This window comes from Rhinatrema bivittatum, chromosome 13 (assembly GCF_901001135.1).
Source record: "Rhinatrema bivittatum chromosome 13, aRhiBiv1.1, whole genome shotgun sequence".
Taxonomy (NCBI): domain Eukaryota; kingdom Metazoa; phylum Chordata; class Amphibia; order Gymnophiona; family Rhinatrematidae; genus Rhinatrema; species Rhinatrema bivittatum.
Genome location: NC_042627.1, coordinates 22,949,724 through 22,977,538, shown reverse-complemented (window position 1 = coordinate 22,977,538; position 27,815 = coordinate 22,949,724). Strand labels below are relative to the sequence as shown.

At 41.7% G+C, this 27,815-nt stretch overlaps 1 protein-coding gene across 7 annotated transcripts in view; it reads left to right on the top strand.

Annotated features, from left to right (window-relative positions):
- The window catches only part of LOC115075130 (dual oxidase 1-like), a 165,104-nt gene that overhangs the window by 96,860 nt on the left and 40,429 nt on the right, over positions 1 to 27,815 (top strand). For all 7 annotated transcript variants that reach the window (XM_029575342.1, XM_029575340.1, XM_029575343.1 and 4 more), the window contains 7 exons: positions 4,080 to 4,253; positions 8,085 to 8,310; positions 8,710 to 8,803; positions 10,303 to 10,478; positions 15,502 to 15,574; positions 17,271 to 17,357; positions 27,421 to 27,599. In XM_029575342.1, the coding sequence (XP_029431202.1) occupies positions 4,080 to 4,253; positions 8,085 to 8,310; positions 8,710 to 8,803; positions 10,303 to 10,478; positions 15,502 to 15,574; positions 17,271 to 17,357; positions 27,421 to 27,599 (1,009 nt within the window). The remainder of the gene's footprint in view (positions 1 to 4,079; positions 4,254 to 8,084; positions 8,311 to 8,709; positions 8,804 to 10,302; positions 10,479 to 15,501; positions 15,575 to 17,270; positions 17,358 to 27,420; positions 27,600 to 27,815) is intronic.

Below are 27,815 nucleotides of genomic sequence, written 5' to 3'. Positions count from 1 at the left end.
AGGCTCTAGAAAAATTGGGTACTTGGACATCCAAATGGAAAAGAGAATTTAATATAGGCAAGTGCAACGTGATGCACATTGAGAGAAAATTCCAAACTACTGGTACTTGCTAGAGAGGGATCTTGGAATTACTATGGACCAGACCCTGAAATTATCAGTGCAGTGTGCAGCAGAGGCCAAAAAAAGCAAACTATATGTTAGGAATAATTTGGAAAGGTGTTGATGACAAATCCAAAGGTATTATCATGCCTCTTTATACGGCTCTGGTGTGACCCCACCTGGAGTACTTGGTAGGGTTTTGATCACTCCATCTCAAAAAGGATGTTGTGGAGCTTGAGAAAGTGGAGAGAAGGGCAACCAGGATTGGGGCATCTCTCATATGAAGAAAGATTAGAACACATAGGGGTCAATTTTCAAAACCGCACACGCACGTCCATGTGTGCACAGTTCCCGGGGCGTGCACATGGACACGCTGATTTTATAACATGCGTGTGCCGGCGTGCACATGTTATAAAATCCGATGTCCATGCACACATGCATGCTGGATTTTAACATCCACGCGCGCATGTGCAGGCAGACCGCAACTCGCGCATGCACGGGGGATATTCAGTTACGCGCTGCGACGTGATCAGCCTTTTTTCTAGTTACCTCCAGTTAAGGAGCGGACTGGGAGGGAACTTCCCTACCCCCCTGCATAACCTTCCTTCCCCACCCCTCCCTAGCTACCCGAAAACTTTTTATATTACTACTTACCGTTCCGGAGGAGCAAAAGTATTTTCCGTGCACCGGCAGCCAGCCGGCCTCCATCCCACCCCGCTCTGCCCACCATTCCCGCCCCTTTTTCAGGACCCAGCACTTCTGCACATAATGGGGATTACATGTGTGGCTGGGCCTTGTGCACCGCACGAAAACAAATGGAAAAGAACAAACCACAAGTAATTAAAAATACTAGAACTAGGGTGCATCCAATAAAACTGCATGCTAGAAGTTTTAAGATGAATACAAGAAAGTATTTCTCTCGTCAGCAGGAGTTAAACTGCGGAATCAGTTGCTGCCAGATGTAGTTATAGCAAGCAGCATAGCAAGGTTCAGGAGGAGTCTGGATGCATTCCTGGAAGACAAGGACATAAATGGATATTAGAGATTGACCTCACACTTTTGTAGATCTACACGGAGCACTTAGATGAAATCTGGTTTTCGTCAGACTTGGGCCATTGTCTGAGACAAGATGTTGGGATGGATGAACCATTGGTTAGGGAATATGCAGAGCCAAAAAATTAATTTATTTTTTCATGTTTCATTTGTCGTCATTATTTTTAATGTTTTATGTTTTCATATGTTTTAATTGTTACGATTTTTCATTCAGATTTGTTTTCGGCAAATGGCACGCACAGTTTACAAACCACGAGCAATATTTGCCAAAAATGAATCTGAATGAAAATTTGCAGATGTTGTTTGATGAACGTGTTCGGCTTGATAAGAAATAAAAAGTGGCTCATTTGTCCTGTTTTTCATTTTTGTTTCAAACAAATACATATCCCCTGCCATTGGTCGGACCCAGCTAGACCATTTTATGTTCTTAAAGGAACAAGACATTGCTCTCATAAGTAATGGATATAGAAATGATAACAAATAGGAGGCTTATTTCTAGTAAATATACAAAAAGTGGGTATATTAGGTAGGAATAAGCAATTGGGTGCATTGAGTCTAATTACATCTTTATTAAGAAATAAGTTAAACATCAGTGGTGTGATAGATATTAGGAATCAGCTGAACAGTAATGGCCGAATCTTGTGGAATTCACTGTCAGGAACACTTCAGTTGACTAGGATGAGTCTCTTTGGTGGAGTCTCAGGAAGAGTTAGGTTAAACAGCCAAAATTTGCTTTACTTCTGCTGCTTTACCTGCAGAAATGCCTTTTAAAATTATCCTCCAAAGGGACTACTTGTATTATCACTCAGAGTGAATTCCGAGAGACTGAATTGTTAATATAGGTTTATTTAGGATCTAAATGCCACACATGCTGGCTTCGCAGTCAGAGAGACCCTTCCCTGTGGCCTGTAAGTAAAAAAAAAGTTAGACTAGACTTGGCTGCCACCTAGTGACCGAGCCTAGCATTTATGTTCTAGGCTGACTTCATCATATACAAAAATAAAAGTTAACAAATAATTATCTATTGGACTAACTTAATGTATTTCTTGGTTAACTTCTGAGAGCTAAAAATCTTTCCCTCAGGTCAGAATCTGAATGAGGAAAAGATAACATCACCTGAAAATATAAAGCCGTAAGTGAACCATGAAAGGTCTTCCAGCAGAAGGAGGTGGGGGAAGGGATTAGAAAGTGAAAGGCCTTTCATGATTCACTTATGGCAACCAGGCTGTTTTATATTTTCAGGTAATGTCATCTTTTGCTCATTCGAATCCTGACCTGAAGAAGAGAGTTTTACCTCCCGAAAGCTAGTCAAGAAATGTATTAAGTTACTCCAATCAAGAGGAATCACTTGATCTCTATATATTTTTTTTGTTTGTCAACTTTATTTCTGCACATTCAGATGGACTAACATGGCCACTGCACTCCATACGTCATATATAGGAATGAAAACTGAATGTTATCCAGTCGAGTTTCTTGTGCTTGCAGGAGATGCCATGGCAACCAGACTGAAAACAAAGTCATGAGCAGAGTGTTGTCTAGGTCTAGGAGATGATCCAGTCAGGAAGGAAAGTCCGGCTTCAGGGAAGGGCAGAACCAAAGCTATAGCGATTACACATGGGAAAGAGAAAAACATGCTGCACGAAACGGGGCTACAGACCCGGGGATATTTCAGGCCAGCCAGATGGTTTGTCTGTTTTACTAAATCAAGAATGGGCAGAACTCCCTATTCCATAATCACCTCCCCAGCTTTGTTTATGCTTTTTGCAACAAATTGGGTAACTCCTTTCTCTCACCTGTGCTGTATCCATTTCCCAAATGAAGACCATCCTTATTTGAATAAAAAAGAGTGCTAGTTCATTTTTACAGCAAGTGGTTAATCTAAGTCTATTGACTGTTTATCAATAGACTGGATTGCTGTTGAGGCAGCAGTCAAAAATAGTTTTGTTGATGAGATGACGTCTTTTTAGGGTGATTACATAGTAACATAGTAAATGATGGGGGGGGGGGGAGACTGAACCACAAATTTAATATCAAAGAGAGTCAATTTGGCAACCCAAGTATAAACTTTAGCAAGAAAAAGGGGCCAAAAAATTGTTACTTTTTAACACAAGCCTAAATGACTGTCAGCAAGCCTGTCATCGTGGTTTTGACAAGAAACCCAACCGGTCTTCTCAATCATTCACCATCATTATTTTTCTTTATTAATTTTCAAAAAACATTTTTGTTATATTTTTTCAATTTTCTTAAAAAATAATCAACTCTCATCCATGAGAGTTCTCTGTAGAAGATGACTACAGAGACCTTGAGTCCATTTTGAAATCGGCAAAGACTCTTGCAACAATATTTTCATATGCCCCTGAAGAAGCAATTTATTGCGAAACACCGGCCGTGTTGGGCTGTGTTTACCATCTTGTTAAAGAGACTGCCATTTATATATATATATCTCTCATGGATGAGAGTTGATTATTTTTTAAGAAGATTGAAAAAATATAGAACAAAAACTTTTTTTGAAAATTAATAAAGAAAAATGATGGTGAATGATTGAGAAGACCGGTTGGGTTTCTTGTCAAAACCACGATGACAGGCTTGCTGACACCGTCATTTAGGCTTGTGTTAAAAAGTAAAAAATTTTTGGCCCCTTTTTCTTGCTAAAGGGGGAAAAAAAGACCCAATGGTCTAGCCAGTCTGCCCGGCAAGCTTTGTGCAGGTTACCCTCTCCCCATGATGTTAGGGGCAGTAACTATTGCTCCATGCAAGTTACCCCCCCCCCCCCAAGCTATTAAGGGTAGGAACTGCCGCTCCGTGCAGGTTATCCCATGCCTTCTGATAAGAGGAGAGACACACATGCACATGGAAGATTAATATCTGGTATGCTTGAAGGGTTTCTGCACAAATTTGAATTTGATCATGCATCTTTATCTCACTAGGTTTTATTTTTCGATGGCGAAGAAGAAAGAAACAGCTTCATTCAAAAGCTCCACAAAATTGAACTTGCGTTGAATATGTCTGAGATGACGGAGAAAGCACTGCTGAAGCAAGCAGTTACAAAAAAGCAGAGAAGCCAGATCCTGGAGACCTTCTTCAGGCATTCATTTGCACAGGTACAGCAGCCCTCAGGTGCCGCACATTCAATTTTATAATGAAAACGTTTGGGGGAACTAGTTTATGATTTTCAGTTTGCAAATCTCAATGCCACCACTAGAGCTAAAAAAAAACAACAGATCTTGGGAAAAAAAATAGATTAAGTGATTGTGTATGTTATTTTGTACATCACCTAGGGCCTCGGCATAGGTGATCAATACATTTTAATAAAATGCAAATACAAAATACAAATTTAGTCTCAGCCAAAAGATCAGGCTTATAACTCTGAACTTACACTTGATCTTAGCCAAGAGGCAGCTGCCAAGAAACTGAGGCAGTCCTGGTTTGTCTCACTGTGGTTTTCGACTGCTAGATCCAGTTTCTCTTAAATCGTAAGACAGGGTGTGGTGGTGAGAAAATAGTTAAGCATCCAGTTCCCTCTTCTGCCTGCACATTTCTCTCTAAGCAAGGCTTGACTCAGGATTCAGAAGATAGCACAGGCTATCTTATAGTGACTTTGTTGTATGTAACTACATTGTAGTGAACATACTGTAAATTGTCCCCTCAACGCACAATTAAACTCTGGAATTTGTTGCCAGAGGATGTGGTTAGTGCAGTTAGTGTAGCTGTGTTTAAAAAAAGGATTGGATACGTTCTTGGAGGAGAAGTCCATTACCTGCTATTAAGTTCACTTAGAGAATAGCCACTGCCATTAGCAATGGTTACATGGAATAGATTTAGTTTTTGGGTACTTGCCAGGTTCTTGTGGCCTGGATTGGCCACTGTTGGAAACAGGATGCTGGGCTTGATGGACCCTTGGTCTGACCCAGTATGGCATTTTCTTATGTTCTTAATATTCATTTGAAAATCATATTAAAACTGCATCAGCAAGCCACCAGCTTTTTCAGTTAGTGAAAATGTAAGCAGCATCCCTACAGAAGTTGCCGTATTTCTTCAGAAGAAAAGCCATGTGATTTACTTGTTTTATTTAATCCAGCTCCGAGTTTGCTTGGGTTACATACTTGCATTATTTTGTAGGCCATATGACTTTCCCATGATGGCCTACGTCATTATCCTCTGGCTAGTAACGCAGCCCAAACTCTGAAATAGTTGTACAAAGAGCAACATTTTTTTTTTTATGGAAAAAAAACAGGCATGCATTCGGGAAAGCCCTTATGTTTGTTTTTGGATCATAACGGGAGAGACTGAATTTGGAGCAGCACAAAGGAGAGACAAGAGGGCAACCAGAGGAGGAAGATCTGGCTGAGTTTTTTTTGTTTGCTGTTGTCGCCGTGCCGCACTGGCCATTCTTCCTCCTATAGCTTGACCCTTGCTTCTCCTTCATGCCTACTGTTTTTCCATAAGACCCCATTACAAACATGTTTGAAAGTTACAGCTTTATTGTTTTCTGTAGCTGAGACGGAATTTTATAGCCATGAGGAATCATTTCATGAGTTAGCTGAGTTTATTGAGCTTTTGCTGCTGTGCTTTTATGATAGGTTTTCCCTGTTACCATGCAAGTGATGGCAACGTTGTACTACTCTGAGCTGGGGCACTGGTTCTATAATGTTAGGCACAGGGATAGAGAGCACTAGAGTTAATGTTTATTTTTAATAAAGTAATTAATAGAAAAACAATTGACATTTTTGGATTGGATGACTACAGCTGCTTAGTGAAACAAAGAAAAAAAAAAAAACCCCTGCAAAGCAGCATGACATTGTACATGAGTTGGTAGCCCAGTCCTGATTTCATTTCTTTTTTTGGATTTTTAGTCTGCCTTTCCAAATAAGGCTCAAAGTGGCTTCCAGCATTCTTGGTATTCATGTACAATATGTCCATTCTCAGAAGAGCTTACAATCTAAATGGATACCAGGGAACAGGAGATAAGGTCACTTGCCCAAGACCAGGCAGTGGGAGAAGTGGGATTTGAACCCTAGGTTCGCTGGTTCTTAACCCAGTGCTGTAACCACTAAGCCTCTCTTTCTCCCAGTCCAGTCTGAGCTTTTTTTGTCTTCTAGACTGCATTGGGATAGGTGTTTTAAGGGTTTGTTCAAAAAAAGCAGACTAGACGATAATGATTTTACGATAAAATTACAAACTTCTCGAGCATGAAGATCTCGTCAAAGTGCATCAATCACTAATAGTGCCCAGAACACAACAGGAATGCTTCTTGGATTGAAGCCAGATGATATTGTAGATGATGAAACATGAATCCAAACAGATGATCAGAAAGGGAAATATTACATCCTATATAAGGTATGTAAAATAGTAAAAAAAAAAAAAAAAAAAAAAAAAGGTTTATGGAATACCCCTAGTCAACCAGTCATTTTTTTTTTTGTAATTCTGGGACTAACGTATAAATTTAGTCATTTCTTCCCTGACAAATCTTTTATCCCTTGTCAGGCTTATCATCGAATCTGTGATCCCTGAGTTTCTCCCTGATAGTTGTAGCAGAAATTAGGGATGTGAATCGTGTCCTCGATCGTCTTAACGATCGATTTCGGCTGGGAGGGGGGAGGGAATCGTATTGTTGCCGTTTGGGGGGGTAAAATATCGTGAAAAATCGTGAAAAATCTAAAAATCGCAAAACCGGCACATTAAAACCCCCTAAAACCCACCCCCGACCCTTTAAATTAAATCCCCCACCCTCCCGAACCCCCCCCAAATGAGTTAAATAACCTGCGGGTCCAGCGGCGGTCCGGAACGGCAGCGGTCCGGAACGGGCTCCTGCTCCTGAATCTTGTTGTCTTCAGCCGGCGCCATTTTCCAAAATGGCGCCGAAAAATGGCGGCAGCCATAGACGAACACGATTGGACGGCAGGAGGTCCTTCCGGACCCCCGCTGGACTTTTGACAAGTCTCGTGGGGGTCAGGAGGCCCCCCACAAGCTGGCCAAAAGTTCCTGGAGGTCCAGCGGGGGTCAGGGAGCGATTTCCCGCCGCGAATCGTTTTCGTACATTTCGTACGTTCAGCGAGGGTTCCGGCGCCTCGCTGAACGACCTCCTGCAGTCGATCTCCTGCCGGCGCCATTTTCCGTACGAAAACGATTCGCGGCGGGAAATCGCTCCCTGACCCCCGCTGGACCTCCAGGAACTTTTGGCCAGCTTGTGGGGGGCCTCCTGACCCCCACAAGACTTGCCAAAAGTCCAGCGGGGGTCCGGAAGGACCTCCTGCCGTCCAATCGTGTTCGTCTATGGCCGCCGCCATTTTTCGGCGCCATTTTGGAAAATGGCGCCGGCTGAAGACAACAAGATTCAGGAGCAGGAGCCCGTTCCGGACCGCTGCCGTTCCGGACCGCCGCTGGACCCGCAGGTTATTTAACTCATTTGGGGGGGGTTCGGGAGGGTGGGGGATTTAATTTAAAGGGTCGGGGGTGGGTTTTAGGGGGTTTTAGTGTGCCGGCTCACGATTCTAACGATTTATAACGATAAATCGTTAGAATCTCTATTGTATTGTGTTCCATAACGGTTTAAGACGATATTAAAATTATCGGACGATAATTTTAATCGTCCTAAAACGATTCACATCCCTAGCAGAAATGGTGGGATCGGGCAGCAATCAAGCCCATATAGAAATTGTACCCTTTTACATGTAGGATCTAGATGAGGTAGGATGGGTTGTCCATTTCTATAAAACTGACCACTAGTATGCACATTTATTTACAGTGTTCCTCTAATTGGCTGCGCTATTGAAATCAATGAATGTGCCCGAAATCAAGTTTGGTTAAAGTCTATCAGCAAATGAATGGAAAGCAATCTTTCCTTTCCCATTCTCCTAGAATTAGTTAAGTAAGGAATCTGGGCCCCGTGCACGGACCATTTGCTCATGCAGTGCCCGTCTCTGTGTCCGCAGGTACTTGATATTGAAAGGTCAGACGCTGGAGAGTTTACCTGTGAAACCCCTTGGAAAGTGAGAGAAGCTCTGAAATGTGAGTTGAGCAGAGCTGAGTTTGCCGAATCCCTTGGGTTGAAACCCCAGTCTATGTTTGTGGAGTCCATGTTCTCTCTCGCTGATGAAGACTGCAATGGATATTTGTCCTTCAGGGAGTTCCTGGCAATCCTGGTGATCTTCATGAAAGGTGAGAGCCAGCTCCATTAGGACAAGGCAGTGTTTGAGAAAAGATGTAACCAGCGTGCAAATCATGAAAGGGGCTTTTGCTTCATTCTGAGTTATTTCCATTGTCTAGCACTTTTTGCATACGTTCCCCAGCCATCTATCCCCACTAATCTCTGGTATTCATGACTATTGTAATTTAAAGAGGCAACACAATTCTTGGGATTAGAGTTGCCACCAAATCAGGTGCCTTATACAGCTCTGCTGGCAATTTTTACCAGAGAAGAATATCCATGACTTATGTATAAACATTTTTTCAGATTATACATAAGCCATGTATAATCTAAACATTAGACAATAGCGCAGAAACATGACCAACTGATCTCTCTCTCTCTCTCTCTTTCTTTGCTTTCTTCTTTGACAGGTTCGCCTGAAGAAAAATCTAAGCTGATGTTTACAATGTATGACATTGATGGAAATGGATTCCTTTCCAAGGAGGAGTTTTTCACAATGCTAAAGTATTTTGCTATTTTACCTCTTTAGATTAAAACATGGACTCCTGTATATGTACGATATTTATATACTTAGCCCTATTTACCTGCCCCCTCTCCCCACTGGGAACACCCCTTCCCTCCGTGGCTGAACGTATGCATGCCGTTAAACAGCCCACCTACACTCCCCAGCAGATGAACAAATCCGTGCCGAGTCGGCGTGCGCATTTCTCCCTGTGGATACAAGGATGCATTCTGTTACAGAGCATGCACATTGCTACATGCAAAGAGGCCAGACAATGATCAGAATACCATGTTATACATGTGAACAAATTTTTACCTGCCTGAAACATGCAGAAAATGGCTGTCTGTACAATCCAGGAGAAAAATATATATATACATTTTTTGCATTTCGTATTCAAGAACAGTTTTGGTGGGATACAGCGCAAATAATGGTTTTTGAACGGCGACTGCGTGACCAGTACATAATTGTATTGAGTGTTTGTGCCGGTCTTGCAGGATTATACTCCATGCGATGGGCATTTCAGTTTCTGCAGTTCATTGATTTTGTAGTTGTACATAGCACACAGGAGATTTGACCACAAGAGACATCAGGAGAAAGTCTTAAATGGTATATTCTTTCTGCAAAGTCAACCGTCCATTATGTCCCCTTGTCTATATACCTACTGTGCTATCTAAATTTAAAGAGTTGTTTTAAGGAACAGCATGCAAACTCCAAGAAGCATGCAAAAATACCACAACCTCTGAACAGTTTTTCATAGCGCATTGAACATCATACAGGCCTTCTGTCCACTAGTGGGGCCTTTCTGGCACCTACTTGCAATATGCGTGCCATCTTTTAAAACAAGACTTGAATTTACAAGCAGCTTTTATGTGTCCAAGGCCCACTTTCATGGAATGTATTGCCTGGGGTAACCAAGGAAGAATTGTCTCTGTTGAAGTTTTGAAAATTGTTAAAAGCATACTTACCTCAACAAGCTTTTAGCAACTGATAGGCCCTTAGAAGGGCTAGTTTTGATGGTGTTATGCAATATGGAATCCCTGATGTCGATATTTAAGGGGGGCGATGTTCTTTGTTTTTATATCTTTATATGATTTTTTAAATCATTTTTCATGATTTTAGGGTTTTATGTGTTTAATACTGTTTTTATGACTATCATTTTTTTATTTGGCTTATGGAGGTTATTGTTGTAAACCGCTTGGGATTTATGATAGGCGGCCTAGAAATATTGTTTGTAAGTAAATAAATAAATAAATAAGAGAATGCTTCCCCTACAGTTTGTCCCTATAGAAAATAAATAGCTCTGCTGGAGTTGGCCATCATGTTGATCGTTATGTGGGTAATGGGATAAGGAGATCAAAATAAAGAACACTAAAAGAATTTATTTTTTTTTTCCTTTATTCCTGCCCTCTTAGCTTTGTTTAGTTGAATTAATGCAACTTTCTGGTAGTCTCTATTTCAGGGACTTCTATTTTAAGCTTTTGGGTTTTGCCCCTTATTTCAGGTCCTTTATTGAGATCTCGAACAACTGCCTCTCAAGAGACCAGGTTGAACAGGTCATTGAGTCTATGTACCGAGAGGCAGGGTTTCAAGACAAGGAAGAGCTGACCTGGGAGGACTTTCACTACATGCTGAGGGACCACAACATGGAGTTGAGTTTCACGCATCTCTGCTTCAAAGGTCAGTGGGGAAAATACATCTAGAGACATCCGAGAGTGTGCTTGAAATATTTCTCCTAGGTACGAGGATCCCTTGTAGAATAGAGGAGCTTTGTGTGCTGGAGAAGTCTGAACTGGAAACTCTCATTAGTCAACTCACACTGTTTGGAGCACGACTCATTTCTCTGTGGGGAGAAATGCACTAGACAGGTTTGAACTGGTCTTTTCGAGGGTAAGTTTCAAAGGCATTTCTGTGGGTAAAGCAGCATTTTACCTGAGGAAATGGCTTGAAATAAAATTGCTTGCCCAGTGTGCCAGTAAACTTACTTGCATATACCTTGTTTTGCACATAAGCTTATCCGGACAGCGCAGAGCTGCTCCTGTAACTATCTTGGATCTTCAAAAGTATGCATGTAAAATTGCAAGGAAATTGCAAGGAAATAGCAGGTATAACTTGTGAGGGTTCTCAAAGGGCAATTCCAGGAATAAGTTCCCTTTCAAAATTGGTATAATTTATGCACATATTTGCTGCACAAATTAGGTGCGATATTACAAAATGACCCTATGAATGTTTACAAAAGCTACGCTTCACATGTTTCTTTTACAAATCTGTAACATTTTAACTCTAATCCAAGTTCTCTTGACATCCTTGACATTATTAAAAGAAGAACTTTTTGCATCTCACTGAACTCAATTTCAGGTCTGAATGAATTCACTTTATATAGTATTCATGACGTAAAATGGGGAAAATACTATATGGAGGCAAAGTGAAATGAGTGTTCAGGACTGGTGACACCCGGGTTGCAAGCTATTCATTAGCACAGGGTGGCAGCTTCTGGTGGTGATTTTGGGACGGCTGGAATTCTCTCTCTCTCTCATGCAGATCAGTATCAGAAGGCACAGCAGGCTGCTACTTGCTTCTCTCAGTTAATAGGGGAGGTGAAAGATAGCAGCTGTGTGCTGAAGTTACTGCCTTCGGCACCCAAAGGAGAGGGGGTAGGCTGGCTGAGAGGAAGGAGAAAGGTGGAGAGAATGAAAGGAGAGAAATGGAGAGAGCAGCAAAGAGGAGGCAAGAGTAAATGCTGGTGGGAGATGAGGGGTGAATGCTCACTCCAGTCATGGTATGAATTGCCCCATTGTACTTTTTCCTATTACTAAACCTTTTTGTATTTTGCGCCTGGAGGATGGTGCTGAAGTGTCCTCACTTCAGCGCCTTCCTCTGATATGGCTGGTGCCATTTTTTAAAGCACTGAGTCCTGAGCGTGAGGGAGTCGGCGTTGATCCTGCCCTTTTCAATGAGGATATGGGAAGAAGATAAGTGGGAGGCCAGGGTGGGAGTTATCTTTAAATGGGGAGAGAGGATGGGAGGTTGGAAGGGACCCTGCCCTCATCCTGCTCCGGCATTGAACAGGCCCTGGCCAGACCGGATTAATTTTTGGCCCAGGAGGTGGGGTCATAAGGGTCTAGAAAACCCGAACCAGAGTCTCTGGAGGCCTGTTTACCCCCCCCCCCCCCCCCAAAATGCCACAAATACCCAAAACATTTTGGGTATTTTCATAGAAGGCTGTTTTCAGTTCGTTCCATTTGGAACGGACTGAAAATGGTCTAATGCATTGCATTTTTGGCATTTTCTTGAAATGAAAGCACATCCTTAAGATTTACCACTGTAAAAAGTAGCTGCCTTAGCCAGAAAAAGAGAATGAAAAACAACAGAGACAGGGCAGGGAGATTGAAGAGACAGGAGATAGTGTTACCAGAAATGGAAAGGGTTTTGTAGTTACTGCCTTGGAGACCCACAAGCCGTGCTTTAAGGTGAGTCTCTGCTTCAGGAGATGGTCTTGCACAATACCAAATACATTCTTATAAGCTTCAGCTCGAAACACGACGCGTGTTGGTATTGATGGGAACTGTGAAATATTTATGAAAAGCAAGAAGAAGCATAAACACAAAAATAAGTGCTTTCTCTATTTTGTTTACATAAGAAATTAAAAAAAAAAAAATACCCTGAATTTGGGACCAATGATTAATCATAAAGCAATGAAGGCTTATAGGGGTGGGTAGTGCTTAGTATGAAGGTCCTTTCTAACTCTTAGCGGTCCTAATTTTTAAATGTTTTCTTGTCAAGTTAAGTTGTTACCATTCCTCTGATGTTGGATTGCATTTGATTTGATGGTTTGGTTATCCACTGATATATGTTTTGCCAGGGCAAGGCGCTGGCCATAGTGCCCACCTATGTTAACCTTTCCAACTCCTCCCCTCCCCCCACAAAAAAAAAAATCAGTTCTGACTACGCCCATGGATCAGAGTGAAAGATGGAGAAACAAAGTGGAAAAATGGTACATTACTTTGATCAACCAGAGGGAGTGTCCTGCTTAAATCTCAGAGTATTGAATCCAACATTTCAACAGGATGAGTCAAAGCACTGGGAGTTAGGAGGGAGGCATCTTATTTATTTATTTATTTATTTGTGTTTTTCTATACCGGCATTCACGGCAGTTCGTATCATGTCGGTTTACATAAAACAAGGGGTGAGCAATACATTATAACGTACATAGCTTCCCTTAACGAGTGAACAGAACTCAGACTGAATTATTAAAGTATCTATTTCTCGTTCTCTCTCCCATCTCCCTTTCCCCAAGATCCTCTCCGTCTCCCTCTCCTCCCTTCTCTTTCACTTCTTCTGTCCTCTAGGTCCTGAGTCTTGTTGTTTCCAGGTGGTTTCAGATCCTTGTCACTCCTTCATCCATGCGTATGTGCAGCCTGGGCATCACATGTGTGTGTACACAAAGCCATAGCCTCACACATGCTTAGGGTACATTTTCAAAAGCTTAAACTTTTACATGGGTAAAAATAGAACTAACCTACGTCAAGCAGCCATATTTGGCTAAATGGTTTTTTAGCCAACAGAAAGCATGAATGTACTTTCCTAACTTTTGACTGTACAGAAAAGAGGCATTCTGGGTGAGACATGTTTGGAAGCTATGCATATATATTTCATTATAGAAAATGTATGTGGATAGAAGGCACACCATTAACACACATACTTTATGACCATGTTTAAAACTGTGCACAGCAAGTTGATATTTAATCATTTTTAAACCACTGTTTACAAATTAAAAATCTGATTAAAGCGGTGAACTTACAATTATACCTGCTCATTTCTATGCTTCTTTTAGTTCTGCAGTGTGCCAAATCCCTAGAGCAGTATTTTGCGTAGTAATGGGTCATTGCTAGGATTTATATTTGATGTACCTTAAAATCTATTGCCAAATCCAATGCATCATATTAAAGGGAGGCTTATGGAACATCTATCTGGTTCAGTGTAATGCCAGAGCCTTGGTGAAGAAAAACTGCAGTCCCAACATGTAATTAAAAAAGAAATTAAATGATTTAATTATTAAAATATCTAAAGGCTTTTGAAAACTTCAGATGATTAGTGAGCATGTTAAACTGCCTGCCTCAGGGAAGCTCCTTTATATCTCCGTGAACGCAGCAGGCTCCGACAGATAGACAGGCACGTTCTTGGTGCCGAAACGCTGCAGCACTGGGATACGGAGAATTTGATGAGTTGCGGTTGAGTGGATTTTCGGTGGAAGGGTTTGCGCCGATTTGGTTTTTTTCAAGCCTCTTTTGGATGGATTTTTGGATGGACTAGAGGTTGACATAACAGAAGGTCTTCTCTGACGAAAGCGTTTAAGATACAAATATGGTTTCCTTCCAGTGCCCGATATGATTAATTGATAAATTTGAGACAAGCAAAGTGGAGAGGCTGCCAAGCACCAGAACTGTGATATACCAATGATGTAACATTTTCTCTGAGCCGCTTAGAGAAACCATTCGGCGAAAGGAACTTTTTGTTCGCATTAGGAATATTCTGACTTGGGCTTTGTGTATTGTCCATGATATCGCTCCTGATAAACTGTTCTTTGGGATTACTCACTAGTGGAGGCCTTTGATTAGATTTTATGGTCCTTGTATTTTTCTGTTTTTTGTCTTTGTGTTTTTTAATGTTGTGTTTGTTTTGGTCTTTTTGACCGTTTGGGACCTTGTCTTTAGGTTTGGTGTCGGGTCCTGGTATTTGTATGTGTTTTTATGAATATTTTATGGTTTTCAATGTATTTCTGCTTCCATTTGTATATGATCTATGTTTTGTAGAGTACATTAAAGGACAAAGAGGTATTGTTCTTAAAGCAAGAATTGTGATTTTTTTTTTTTTTATCAAAGCATTTTTTCAAATAAAAGGTTGATACACTTTGTACTGTTCTAGGTAAGTTTGTAGGGCTTTGTTGTATCCTGCCAACAATACCAGTAAAGAACAGCAGCTTTGGTGTACATGTGGTGTTTAGCTAACAGTGGCAGGGCTGATAAGCAAAAGAGCCCCAGAGAGGAACAACCAGAAGGGCAAACCCTAAGGGCCTCAAAAGAGTCTTCTCAAACTCTGGGAAGTCATGAGGCCTATCCTTGGCTATGACTGTCCTAATGAGCCCCTGTGCCCAAACCGAGATCAGAAAAGGTTGTCAAATTCAGCCCATTACTAGCAGTGTCTCCCTTGAACTAGAAGGCAAGAGGAAGGAATTGGTTGGAGAAAGGAGGTATCTGCCATATACCAAGCAGTTACTGGAGAGCTCCAGGGAGGAAGAGTCCTTAATTCAGTGAGCTGACTGGAACTATGCTGAATTTTCAGACCAGAGATTGAGTTTACATTTTGTCTGCACCAACACCAGGAAAGACTTTACTGTAGAACAATTTGAGTGTCAGTGTGCTGATTTTTTGGACTGATTGGGTTAGAGTGCAGAAGAGTCCCAGAGCAAAGAAAAAAAAACCCTAAGAGCCCCCCTGTGCAGGAACCGTGGGAGGCCATGGGGCCTGAGCTGGGCCATGATGGTCCCTGGGTGCCCCCGTGTGCCCAAGAACTGGCCGGGATGTGGGGGCCACACTATCATCCAGTGTTGCATTCTAAGGTCCAGGATTGTTTCCCGTCATGTTCTCTGCCTCTTTCCTTTTTTGAATTCTAATTAAAAAAAAAAAAAATCTTTTCATCACAGGTGTTGAGGTTCCTGAAGCATTTAACCAGATGTGCCGAAGAGTCTCCTTTCTGACTGCACCTGAGGATAGCTGGTAAGAACTCATAGGTTGGCACGCATTGGTTGAAAATACAGTTAAGGTCAGTCCAACAGACTCGCTGGGATTTCAAATATAAACGGGGCTTAGGTCGTTGAAGCAAGCATGCTTACAATATTTCCAGCCATGGACCAACGTTAACCAAAAAGGAAAAGCAATAAGTATGGTAAAACACACACATATTTAAACAACAGATAGAAATTCATTTTGACTTTTTTGGTCTCTGAACTTCCATTTTATTATTAGACTTGCCATTAACTAAGGTTCATGATTACCATTGTTTATTGTATTTGCTTTGATCTTGTTGGTATTTTTTTATATATATATTATATCTTTGTTATTTCAATTTCCTTGTAAAGCCTGTTGCTGAATTATTGTTTATTGTAAACCGAGGTGATGTTGTTAAAGTGCCGCGGTATATAAAAAAAAAATCACGAAATAAATAAATAAATAATAAATAAAATAATTTGGAACCAGTGGTATTTGATTTATAAACTAAATTTAGCCAGTTAGTTCTAAATTCAATCTTGTTGCAGGAATGCCGCTGTCCCATCCCCCTTTTTAATTGACTAAATTTGTGTGACTTGAAATTTTAACTGCACACATTTAGATGGTTGGGGGCTGTTCATTTTTAACTGGGTAGATTTACCTGGGTAAAACCTGATTTTAGCTGAGTAAATATTTAGCATATCAACCCCTAATACATCAATATTAGTCTGAAGACAGAAACATCTAGGATGTGCCTACTAATTTTTTTGTCTTTTGTTTGTTTATTTTTCAGAATTTTTTAAATTCAGTTTTCATTTCTGGGGTGTTTATTTTTTTGTTTTTGGGAAATAGTGCGCCCTATTAGCAAATATGGAGCATGGTTAGTGTGCGTTATTTGCTAATAGGGCGCACTATTTCCCAAAAACAAGAAATTCACAAAATTTTAGGGTTCCTAAACATTTTGTGGTTTGTTTGAAATAAACATGAAAATGGGTTCATTTGTTACGTTTTACACTTTCATTTCAAATGAATGGACATCCCTTACAGCCAGCACTCTAGGAAGGACTGCCTCAATTAACAGGAAAAGCAAACAAAGCTTCCTGTGTTCAATTATCAAGCGTTGTAGTAGAGCGAGGCTTTTATTCAGGAAGGGAATGTTAAAGGAAGTCAGATATAAATAAATGTAATATTCTAGCGATGGTACAACAACAGATACATTACCTCTGTAAGATGGCCGCCATTACTGTGGAAATGCGTGATTCCTCCTCAAAGTTCCGAGAGACGTGGACGCCATACTTGCAATGGGAAGCCGGCCACACTGGAAGATAGTCTTTTTCCATAAAACTGTAACACTCCTGCCACCAGAGGCCTGGCTCCTATCTCATATGCTAATTATTAGACGCTATTAACAGGCAACAGATCTTAACATAGTGGATAAGTCTTATATGCTAACTCTGTAGGTTTCTCTATTGACTCTGTATAGATTATGGATGATCTCATGGACAGTCGGGGGGGGGGGGGGGAGAAGGTACAGTGTTAGAGGAGCTACAAGTTATGTTCCTACAAGACTGTACAGACTTCATGTTTATGTATTACTACTGTTAAGGTTTCTATATTATTGCTGTTATCTCCTCTTTGGTAAAATCAATGAAAAATAAATTGAAAAGAAAAATGTAATATACTTTTTTTTTTATTCTCTTCACAGTACAATGACTCACAGTAAATCTGACAAGAACATGTATTTAGCAGAATCCGAGACACAACATCTAAGAAAGAGGTCCCATAAGAACAAGTATGTGTCCTATATGCTCTTACTTTTAAAGAAACGGCAGCTAGATGAGGTACACCTAGGATTTAGAAGAGGAAAAGGAACACGAGATTTTATTTACTTATTACAAACGATGCCTGACAGAATGATCTTAAAAAGAAAGATCCGTTTCCCTCCTTTGTTGAAGATGCCAAAGGTTTTGATAAGGTGAATCATAGTAAATTGGTAGAAATAATGTACAGAGCTGAGTTATCAAAATATGAAATTAGGCTAATCATTAATTTATACCGAAGTAAAATGGCTACAGTCAGAAAAACAGCAGGTAACACACAGAACCTGGAAATAGGAAGGGTAATTTTGTAGCATTGCACGTAACTTATGCAGCAAATAAGCGCATAACATAAGAAATGTAACTGGTTCAGACTAAAGGTCTATCAAGCCCAACATCCTGTATCTAATAGTAGCCATCCAGGCCTCGAGTACCCAATAGGATCCCAAAGAATAGATTCAATCATTTTTCCTCATAACCAGAGATATATAAACTTGGGAAAGCCACTTAACTAATAATGGTTTATAGACTTTTCTTACAGGAACTTGTCTAAACCCTTTATAAACCCAGCTGCACTAATTGCTTTTGCCACATCCACCGGCAACAAATTCCTCAGTTTGTGTACTGAATGAAAAAAATATTTTCCCCAATTAATTTTAAATGTGCTGTCTATTAGCTTAATGGAGTATTCTTAGTGCTAATTCTATTTGATAAGGTAAATAACCGATCCCTGGTCATTCATTCCTTGCCACTAAAGATTTTATAGACCTCTATCATATCCCCCCCCTCAGCCATCTCTGCTCCAGGCTGAAGAGCCCTAACCTAGTTAGCCTTTCCTCATAGGGGAGCCGTTTCATCCTTTTCATAATTTTGTCATCCTTCTCTGTATCTTTTCTAATTTCGCTATATCTTCTTTAAGATGGGGCAACCAGAGCTAAATACAATACTTAAGATGAGGTCGCACTATGGATTGATAGTCATTATGATATCCTCTGTTTTATTTTCCACTCCTTTGCTACTACCTATTTGCTTTTTTGACCACTGCTGTGTGCTGGGTGAAGGGTTTCAAAGAATTGTACACATTGACTTCAAAATCTTTTTCCTGGGTACTCGAGCGGTGATTCCCACAGGTCTGGAGACAAACTAGACTGACTCCAGCCTTCTTAAAACAGTACTCTTTTATATTATGTTATAACCTCACACAAGCACAACCACAGACTGTCTTCTCCTCAGACAGTGTACACGCTTTACTTACAGTGTGTTGTTTCATCTCAGCTCAGTGTTTGGACAGTACTGCATACAGGAGCTGCCCTCCTCCTGGAGACCTGGCCTGGTCTCATTATCTCCATCTGGATTCCAGCTCTTATTTCCCAGTCTTTGGTCATGCCCTCTGAGCCCCACCTGCCCTGCAGGATCAAGCCCATAGAGCACACGCTCCTTAGAGGATTTAAGGTAGAGCAGGTGTCTAGCCTTCATTTGAAAATAGGGGAACAATAGGGGTGCTGCCTCACATATCCCTCCCCTCAGCTTAGATCCTTTGGGCCCAGCATCTCTATTCTCTCCTGGCTCCCATCCAGGAGAGTCAAAGACCTCCCAGTCCCCTTCTCCTAGGGTTACCCTCAACCACATCATGACCACCAACCTGTATGCTGTTCACACAGGGGTAGATTTTTAAAGAAGCACACGTGTGGGGTACATTTGTGCGCACTACCCGGCGTGCACAAATGTACACCCAGTTTTATAACATGCACGCGCTGCCGCATGCATGTTATAAAATCCGGGGTCGGCTCGTGCAAGGGGGTGCACATTTGTGTACGCTGAGCCCAAGGGGAGCCCCGATGGCTTTTTCCCATTCCCTCCAAGGCCGCTCCGAAATCGGAGTGGCTTCAGAGGGAATTTTTCTTCTGCTCCCCCCACCTTCCCCTATCTAACCCACCCCCCAGCCCTACGTAAATCCCCCCCCCACCTTGTTTTACTTATTTACGACTGCCTCTGGCAGGTGTATCTTGCGCGCACCAATCAGATGACGGCGCGCCATACCCCGGCACAGCCGCTGTGCCGGAGGCCTCGGTCCCGCCCCCGGACCGGCATCATGCCCACGACCCCGCCCCCTTCCCGCCCCTTTTTCAAAGCCCTGGGACATGGCTCGGCACGCGCAGGAGCAGGTTTTCGGGGTTACACGCGTAACCCTTTGAAAATCTACCCCACAATGCACATCCTCAGTCCTTTAAGTCCTTTGCTGTCTCCAGGTTCAAATTCCATCCTGATGGAGCTTCATGGACCAACTAAGGAACCACCAATGCTGTTTATTTTGTATTCTCAGTTGATGGAGTCTCCACAGCGCCACCCTGTGGGCTCTCTGTGGGCTTTTTTTTCCAGGTTCTCCGCAGCACCTCCCTCCAGGCTCTCCACGGTTTCCTCCTCTGTATACTCTGACCACTCGCCCACACTGGTCGCTGTCTCTTTTGCAGCCTCACTCGCTGGGGTCTCCGCAGCACCACACTCTGGGCTCTCCATGGCATTTCTCACTTGCCTTTCCATGCCCACTCTCTGCTTCTGAAGGAACTGTCTCTTGACTCCTGGTAGTGTTGGACACCCTACAGAGCCTTCCTCTGGACCACCTGTAGTGCTGACATCCAAATTCTTGCTACTGCCTCCTCCTGGGCAGTCTCTTTTGCCCTCCTCAGGGCTCACTGTGACCCCTGTCAGGGTTCTTCACAGCTGCCTTCTCTGAGCTTCTCACAGGAGCTATTTCTGGACTCCCAGTAGTGTTTGGGCACCTACACTGTCTTCACCAGGACCACCTATAGCGCTAAGTATGTTCCTGTCTAAACAGGGATCAACAAGAGCTTGGCTTGCTTCCAGGTTCTTTTTCCCCTGAACTATGGCAAGCTGATGCTATATGAGGTTCTCTGTAGTGTTCTCTGCCATTCCAGGACTCTGTGCAACGACGCTTGCCAACCTTCTTCAGTCATGTTCTCAGACACCTGCATTCTGGTGCTGCACACTTTCTCTGCAGAATGACTTGCTTGCTGGATAAGTTTATCCAGCTATCTTGCTCAGCCATATAGCGGATGTATATTAGCCTCATATTAAAAAGCACCGGTTCCAGTATAGATTCCTAGGGCAATCCATTAGTTACATTTCTTCATTGAGAGAAATCACCATTGAGTCCTACACTCTGTTTCCTATCTTTTAGCCATTTATCAATAGAACATTTCCTCCAATCCCATAACTTTTTTAATTTCCTGATTAGTCTATCATGATGGACTTAATCGAATGCCTTCTGAAAATCCAGATACTCTAAAGCAATCGACTTAACATGCTTGTTAGCACCTTCAAAAAAATCTAACAGATTTGTAAGGCAAGATTTCACTTTCTAAATCCATGCTGGAACTACCCCATTAGTCTGTGTCTATCCAGATGGTGAGTAATTTTGTTCTTCAGAGTAGCTTCTACCATTTTGCCTGGCAGCAATGTCAGGATCACCGTATTGTAGTTTCCCGGATCACCCCTGGAGCCAATTTCTAAAAAATGGGCATATCTTTGGTCACCCATCCAGTCCTCGGTACTGCAACTGATCTGAAAAAAAGGTTAGAGGTTATTAGTAATAAGTAACCTCACTTTCATTTTTTAATACTTTCAGAGCTCTGCGGTGTATACCATCTAGTCTTGGTGATTTGTTATTTCTATTTTGTCAGTTCTCTCTATTATGTTTTTCTGGTTCACTTTGATTTGCTTCAGCTCCTCTGAATCATCTCCTTCAGATAATTTTGGTTATTCAATCTATCATTTTTTCAGGTTTAGATTACTGTAATAGCCTTTTTTTGGGTCTGTCGGATTCTACCTTAAGACTGTTGCAACAGATTCAGAATACTGCTGCCCGTTTATTAACAGGAACACCTATGAGACATCACATCACCCCCATCTTGTATGGGTTACATTGGTTGCCCATCAAGTTTAGGGTGAAATACAAAATCTTGTCATTAATTCACACGCTAATACATAATCCGGATTCAACTTGGCTCTGTACCTCACTACGGTTATATAAGCCTACTAGAAATCTCAGATCTACCTCTAAATATCTACTTGATGTGCCTACAGTCAGACTGGCCAGACTAAATATAACCAGGGAGAGAGCATTTTCAGTGGTGGGACCCATTCTTTGGAACTCGATTCCAAATACCTTGAGATCAATCACGGATCATAAGGAATTTAAGAAGGTTTTAAAAACCTACTTATTCAAAATAGCTTATGCAGGAATCGAGGAAATGAATACCTCTTTTCAAAGTTCTTCATAATATTAGTACCGGTTTATGATATATATTTGGAGCCTAATAGCCTGTTTGTCGCTAACCACATGATAATTATGGCCTCTGGTTTCTTAACTTTCTTATTTCTGACTTTTCTTGTTTTGTTATAAATTTTTAGTTAAGCTATGTAAAGAATTAGGGATTATAATTACATGATGTATTTTTTTTCAACCTTTTACTATATTTTATTTAATAATTTCTGTTTATTTTTTATTAATTTTTATTATTTTATTTTTGTCTTGTTATAATTTGAAATTGTGAACCGTTTTGGTCGGACGCTCTCCGTGAAAATCGGTATATAAAATGTTTTAAATAAATAAATAAATTTTTTCCAGTGTATATATTTCCCAACACTCTCCTCAGCAAATAAGTCATTTTTCTGCTCTGGTTTTGTCTTTCCTGAGCGTTCCTTACACCTCTTGGATATTTTGTGGTCCAACCAACCCTCTCACAGCCTGCTGGAAATATATTTGAAAAAGTTTTTCTTATGGATGTGCATTCATTTAAAACTAATGCCAGAAATGCAACGAATGAGGCCATTTTTTTTATTCCAGAAATGTTTGGGTAATTTCATTATCATTGCCATTTAAAAAAAAAAAAAAAAGGGTCTCCCTCTTACCCTATAAAATGCAAGCAGGGTGCCCAGGCTTGCCTGGCTGAGCTGAGCTATATAAACACAGCTTAGCCCAGCGAGTCTTTGCAGCACTATATAAATGCTTTAATAGTAAAAATAGTAATACATAATTCCAAGCAGGGGCTGACCTAAGAATATGCTTATATGATATTTGTTTTATTTTCCCCAAGATTGAATCAAAAGTACAATTTAATATGAACACAATTTTTTTTTCAAAATCAGTATATATATAGTAGGGATGTGAATCGTTTTCCATATCGTCTTAACGATAGAAATCGTGTGGCAGGGCAAGAAAATTGTCTTAGGCACGATTTTTTAGTTAAAAAATCGTTAAAAATCGTTTTTTCCGATTAGTGCGCACTAACTCGAGTTAGTGCGCACTAACTGGGAGTTAGTGCGCACTAACTGAAAATGATACAATTTGACACTTTTCAGGTCAGTTAAGGTCAGTTTAGGAATGAATATGTATTCCTATTGGCTGCCCTCTTATTTATTCATGTTACCAAGTTTCCTACTGACAGTATATGGGGGATGGGAAATGGAAACAGTTGGTAGCTTGACAAAACAAGTAATGTGATCAGTCAATGTGACTAGAACTTGTGCCCTAACCCTGATACCAGGGGTATTGTGATCTTCCTGCACACAGTGCCCTATCCCTAATACCAGGGGTGTTGTGATCTTCCTGCACACAGTGCCCTATTCCTGATACTGGGGGTGTTGTGATCTTCCTGCACACAGTGCCCTATTCCTGATACCGGGGTGTTGTGATCTTCTTGCACACATCCCGGTATCAGGGATAGGGCACTGCATGCAGGAAGATCACAACACTCCTGGTATTAATAGGGATAGGGCACTGCATGCAGGAAGATCACAACACTCCTGGTATTAATAGGGATAGGGCACTGCATGCAGGAAGATCACAACACCCCTGGTATCAGGGATAGGGCACTGTGTGCAGGAAGATCACAATACCCCGGAGGAGTGAGGGTCAGGCAGCTCCCCCCTGTCTGTGAAGCCAGCCTCTCACTAGTAATGCAGGGAGGGAGCTGTCTCAGACTTCACCATCCTCCCCCCCCCCTTACCCACACCACCATTCACTAGCTGGGACATGGGGGAAGTCAGGAGTGAGGGTCAGGCAGCTCCCCCCTGTCTGTGAAGCCAGCCTCTCACTAGTAATGCAGGGAGGGAGCTGTCTCAGACTTCACCATCCACCCCCCCCCCTCACCCACACACCATTCACTAGCTGGGACATGGGGGAAGTCAGGAGTGAGGGACAGGCAGCTCCCCCCTGTCTGTGAAGCCAGCCTCTCACTAGTAATGCAGGGAGGGAGCTGTCTCAGACTTCACCATCCTCCCCCCCCCACCTCACCCACACACCATTCACTAGCTGGGACATGGGGGAAGTCAGGAGTGAGGGTCAGGCAGCTCCCCCCTGTCTGTGAAGCCAGCCTCTCACTAGTAATGCAGGGAGGGAGCTGTCTCAGACTTCACCATCCTCCCCCCCCCCCCTCACCCACACACCTTTCACTAGCTGGGACATGGGGGAAGTCAGGAGTGAGGGTCAGGCAGCTCCCCCCTGTCTGTGAAGCCAGCCTCTCACTAGTAATGCAGGGAGGGAGCTGTCTCAGACTGGTATCAGGGTTAGGGCACTGTGTGCAGGAAGATCACAACACTCCTGGTATTAATAGGGATAGGGCACTGTAAGAGATGACTGTAGTAGATTGAATAAAGATCTGATGTTTCTGCTCTCCTCACACCAAACAAAAACAACACACAAGCAGAGAAGCCCTTCTTACAAGCTGAGCTAGTGAGTTAAGTAGGAGGAAAAGTAAACATACTGGTGCCAGTGTGGCTACTTAAAAAATACACTTACCAACAATCAATTACATATATTTGAACTGTGTGTACAGTTCCAGCCAGGACCACCTTTCTAAAATGCACAGTGATTGGCAAATTCAACATGCACTAGCATTTCAGGTGCCTGCTAACAAAAATAATAAACAAACAAGTTCTAGTCACGTGAGTGCTGATCATTACATTACTTTTTTTGTCAAGCTTCCAACTGTTTCCATTTCACATCCCCCCAACCATATTGGTAACATCAATAGATAAGAGCACAGCCAGCCAATAGGAATACATACATACATATTCATTCCTAAGTGACCTTTACTGACCTGGGAAGTGTGAACACTTTGTTTCATTTTCTGTTGGTGTTCGTTAGTTTCCAGTTCCATTTCCCATCCCCCCCAACCATCACCTCAGTGGTAACCTTGGTAACATCAATAGATAAGAGGGCAGCCAGCCAATAGGAACACATATTCATTCCTAACTGACCTTCAGTGACCTGGAAAGTGTTTATTTGTATCATTTTCAGTTAGTGCGCACTAAATCGAGTTAGTGCGCACTAACGGGGAGTTAGTGCGCACTAACACGATTTAACGATTTTTAACGATAAATCGTTAGAATTTCTATTGTATCGTGTTCTATAACGATTTAAGACGATATAAACATTATCGGACGATAATTTTAATCGTTGAAAAACGATTCACATCCCTAATATATAGAAACATAGAAATGACGGCAGAAGAAGACCAAACGGCCCATCCAGTCTGCCCAGCAAGCTTCACACACTTTTTTTCTCTCATACTTATCTGTTTCTCTTAGCTCTTGGTTCTATTTCCCTTCCACCCCCACCATTAATGTAGAAAGCAGTGATGGAGCTGCATCCAAGTGAAATATCTAGCTTGATAAGTTAGGGGTAGTAGGGGTAGTAACCGCCGCAATAAGCAAGCTACACCCATGCTTATTTGTTTTACTCAGACTATGTTATACAGCCCTTATTGGTTGTTTTTCTTCTCCCCTGCCGTTGAAGCAGGGAGCTATGCTGGATATGCTTGAAGTATCAGTTTATTCTTCTCCCATGCTGTTGAAGCAGAGAGCCATGCTGGATATGCATCGAAAGTGAAGTATCAGGCACATTTGGTTTGGGGTAGTAACCGCCGTAACAAGCCAGCTACTCCCCGCTTTATGAGTGCGAACCCTTTTTTCTAATAAAGCAATACATAACCTAAATTGAAAAATCCAATTTGAAATTATATATCAGAGACCACCCAAGGAAATAAACCCAGAAAATAATATAAATAAATACATCAGACACTATAATGGGCCCATAGACAACAAAACATAAAAACACAGACATAAAAAAAAAACATGAAAAAATAAAAATACATTAACAGCTTATCTCAAAAATAAACAAGCACCAGAAACTCTGGATAAAGTCACAATTTTACTGTCAGCTGACAATGGCACAAAAATTTATTTTACATCTTTATAATAGATTCTAGTTTCTTGTTGATGATAGTGCCAGATAAGGAGAATTGTAATAACCATCCACAGTTTCCTTATTGTCTCTTGCAAGAGATGGTTATTAATGTCATCAATATAATCCAAAGTGCAGTACTGAAAGTAATCTTCCTTATCGCTGCAGAGAAGTGCAAAACCAATCCAATGGGAAAAGAGGGATGTAAATACTTTAACATGATGGATTGAATAGGAGTCCACGGAAAACAACCCACTTGTGAATATAATCACAATTGCTTGCTCTGAAATGCAGATGCCCAACATGTTTCACCAGAGGTGGCTTCTTCAAGGGTAGTGTTAATCACTTCGGAGCCCCAGTAGTGTCTTCACAACGCGAGATGCCAAACGCAGATCATTCACACACACACACCTACAAATCTATGACCATCATTCATAAAATCTTAAATGATGATCTTCATGGACTAAAAGGCTTAAACATTACCCCCCAAAACCCACAAAGAAACCTACGCTCCAACAACACAGGATTCCTAAACATCCCCACCTTAAGAGACGCTCATCTTTCAACTACGCGAGAGAGCATTTTCCATTGCTTCCCTCAAACTTGGAACACCCTACCCATAGAACTGAGGACCCACCACATCCAAAAAACATTTAAAAAAGGCCTAAAAACATTTTTATTCCGCAAACTCTATTCTAACTATCTGACACCTGATCATCCCAGCACTCAACAGAACTCGCAAGCATAATCCTCCTCCTTCATGCTCTCCTGATGTACCCTCCTTTTCTACCCCTCCCAGCTCACTCCCTTGATCCGTTAAGTTCTTTGAAAATGTTCTCCGCAATATTCTGTTATTCAACGACTAAGAAAATATGTTGATTGTTCACAAAACCCTACTGTTCCCAACTACTATGTTAACTCCATTTGATTGTAAGATAATTGCATATGTTGGATGATAATTGCAGATTTGTAAACCGTTATGATGGCTCTACCGAATAACGGTATATAAAACCCTACAAATAAATAAATAAATACACACACATGCCGCAGACTTGAAAACACGATGTGTGTTCCAGCAAATGACTTAGAAAAACAACTCCCCTTTATGATACCTCTTGAAGCCCACTGCGTGGCAAGAGGCAGTGGATTACATTTTAAAGCACAATTAGAATTATATTGATGCTGGCTCCCTGATCATCTTACTGTAATAATGAATACGAGTATTTACAGTATAAATATTATCAAGGAGACATCAACATGGCACTGACATCCCCGCACCTTGGTTACATCTTCCAGGCAGATGGCGCCTTTTTTTTAAGGTAATGGGGGACCCGGGCGGGAGCGAGTGGGCATGGCTCCTGCCCCTTTACAATGAGGATCTTGGAAGTGGGTAAGTGAGGTCCAGGATGGGAGCGCCCCAGTCCCAGTACCTTTAAATGGGTGGAGGTACCTGGTTCTGGGCAGGCCCCAGTGTCGAGCTGGCTCAGCATTTTGGCCATGAGTGGGGGCCTGGGGGGGCACAGCGAGCTCCACTAGAGGTCCTTTTAAATTTTTTTGTTTTGTTTTTGTTTCAGTTTAATGGGTTGGGGTTGTTTTTTTTTTTTGTTTTGTTTTTTTTTCAGTTTGGCAAATAAACCGGGGGCTGCACATTCCTAATTGCTAAGGCCTTTTCCTCATGTGCTTTTTATTTTTTTCAGACATAGGACTATTTTACAGCATTGCAGTGCCTGCAAACTGTGCAAGTTAATATTTGTATTTTTTTTTTCCTCCAGAGCAATGTCATCAGAATCGCATTTATATACAGAAGCTAAAAAAGAAAAATATGAAAAGAGCAAAATTTACCAAAACATCCAGCAGTTCAAGCGCTTCATTGAAAACTACCGGCGTCACATCGTGTGTGTGGTGATCTTTTACGGCATTGCGATGGGAATGTTCGTGGAGCGAGCGTACTGTAAGAGTTCAACATCTTTCTCCCACTACCCTGTCCCAGAACAGCCAGAAAAAGCCCGCCTGTAACCGGAAAGCTCTGCTGGTACACGGAGCAGCGTGAGGGATATTCATACAAACATTCCTTCTCTTCCATCATATCCTAGCAGATAGTTTCATTTTTCCCGACTTGCTATCAGATGGCTCTGATTAATAAACTGCAATAGTACAAGTCCCACGG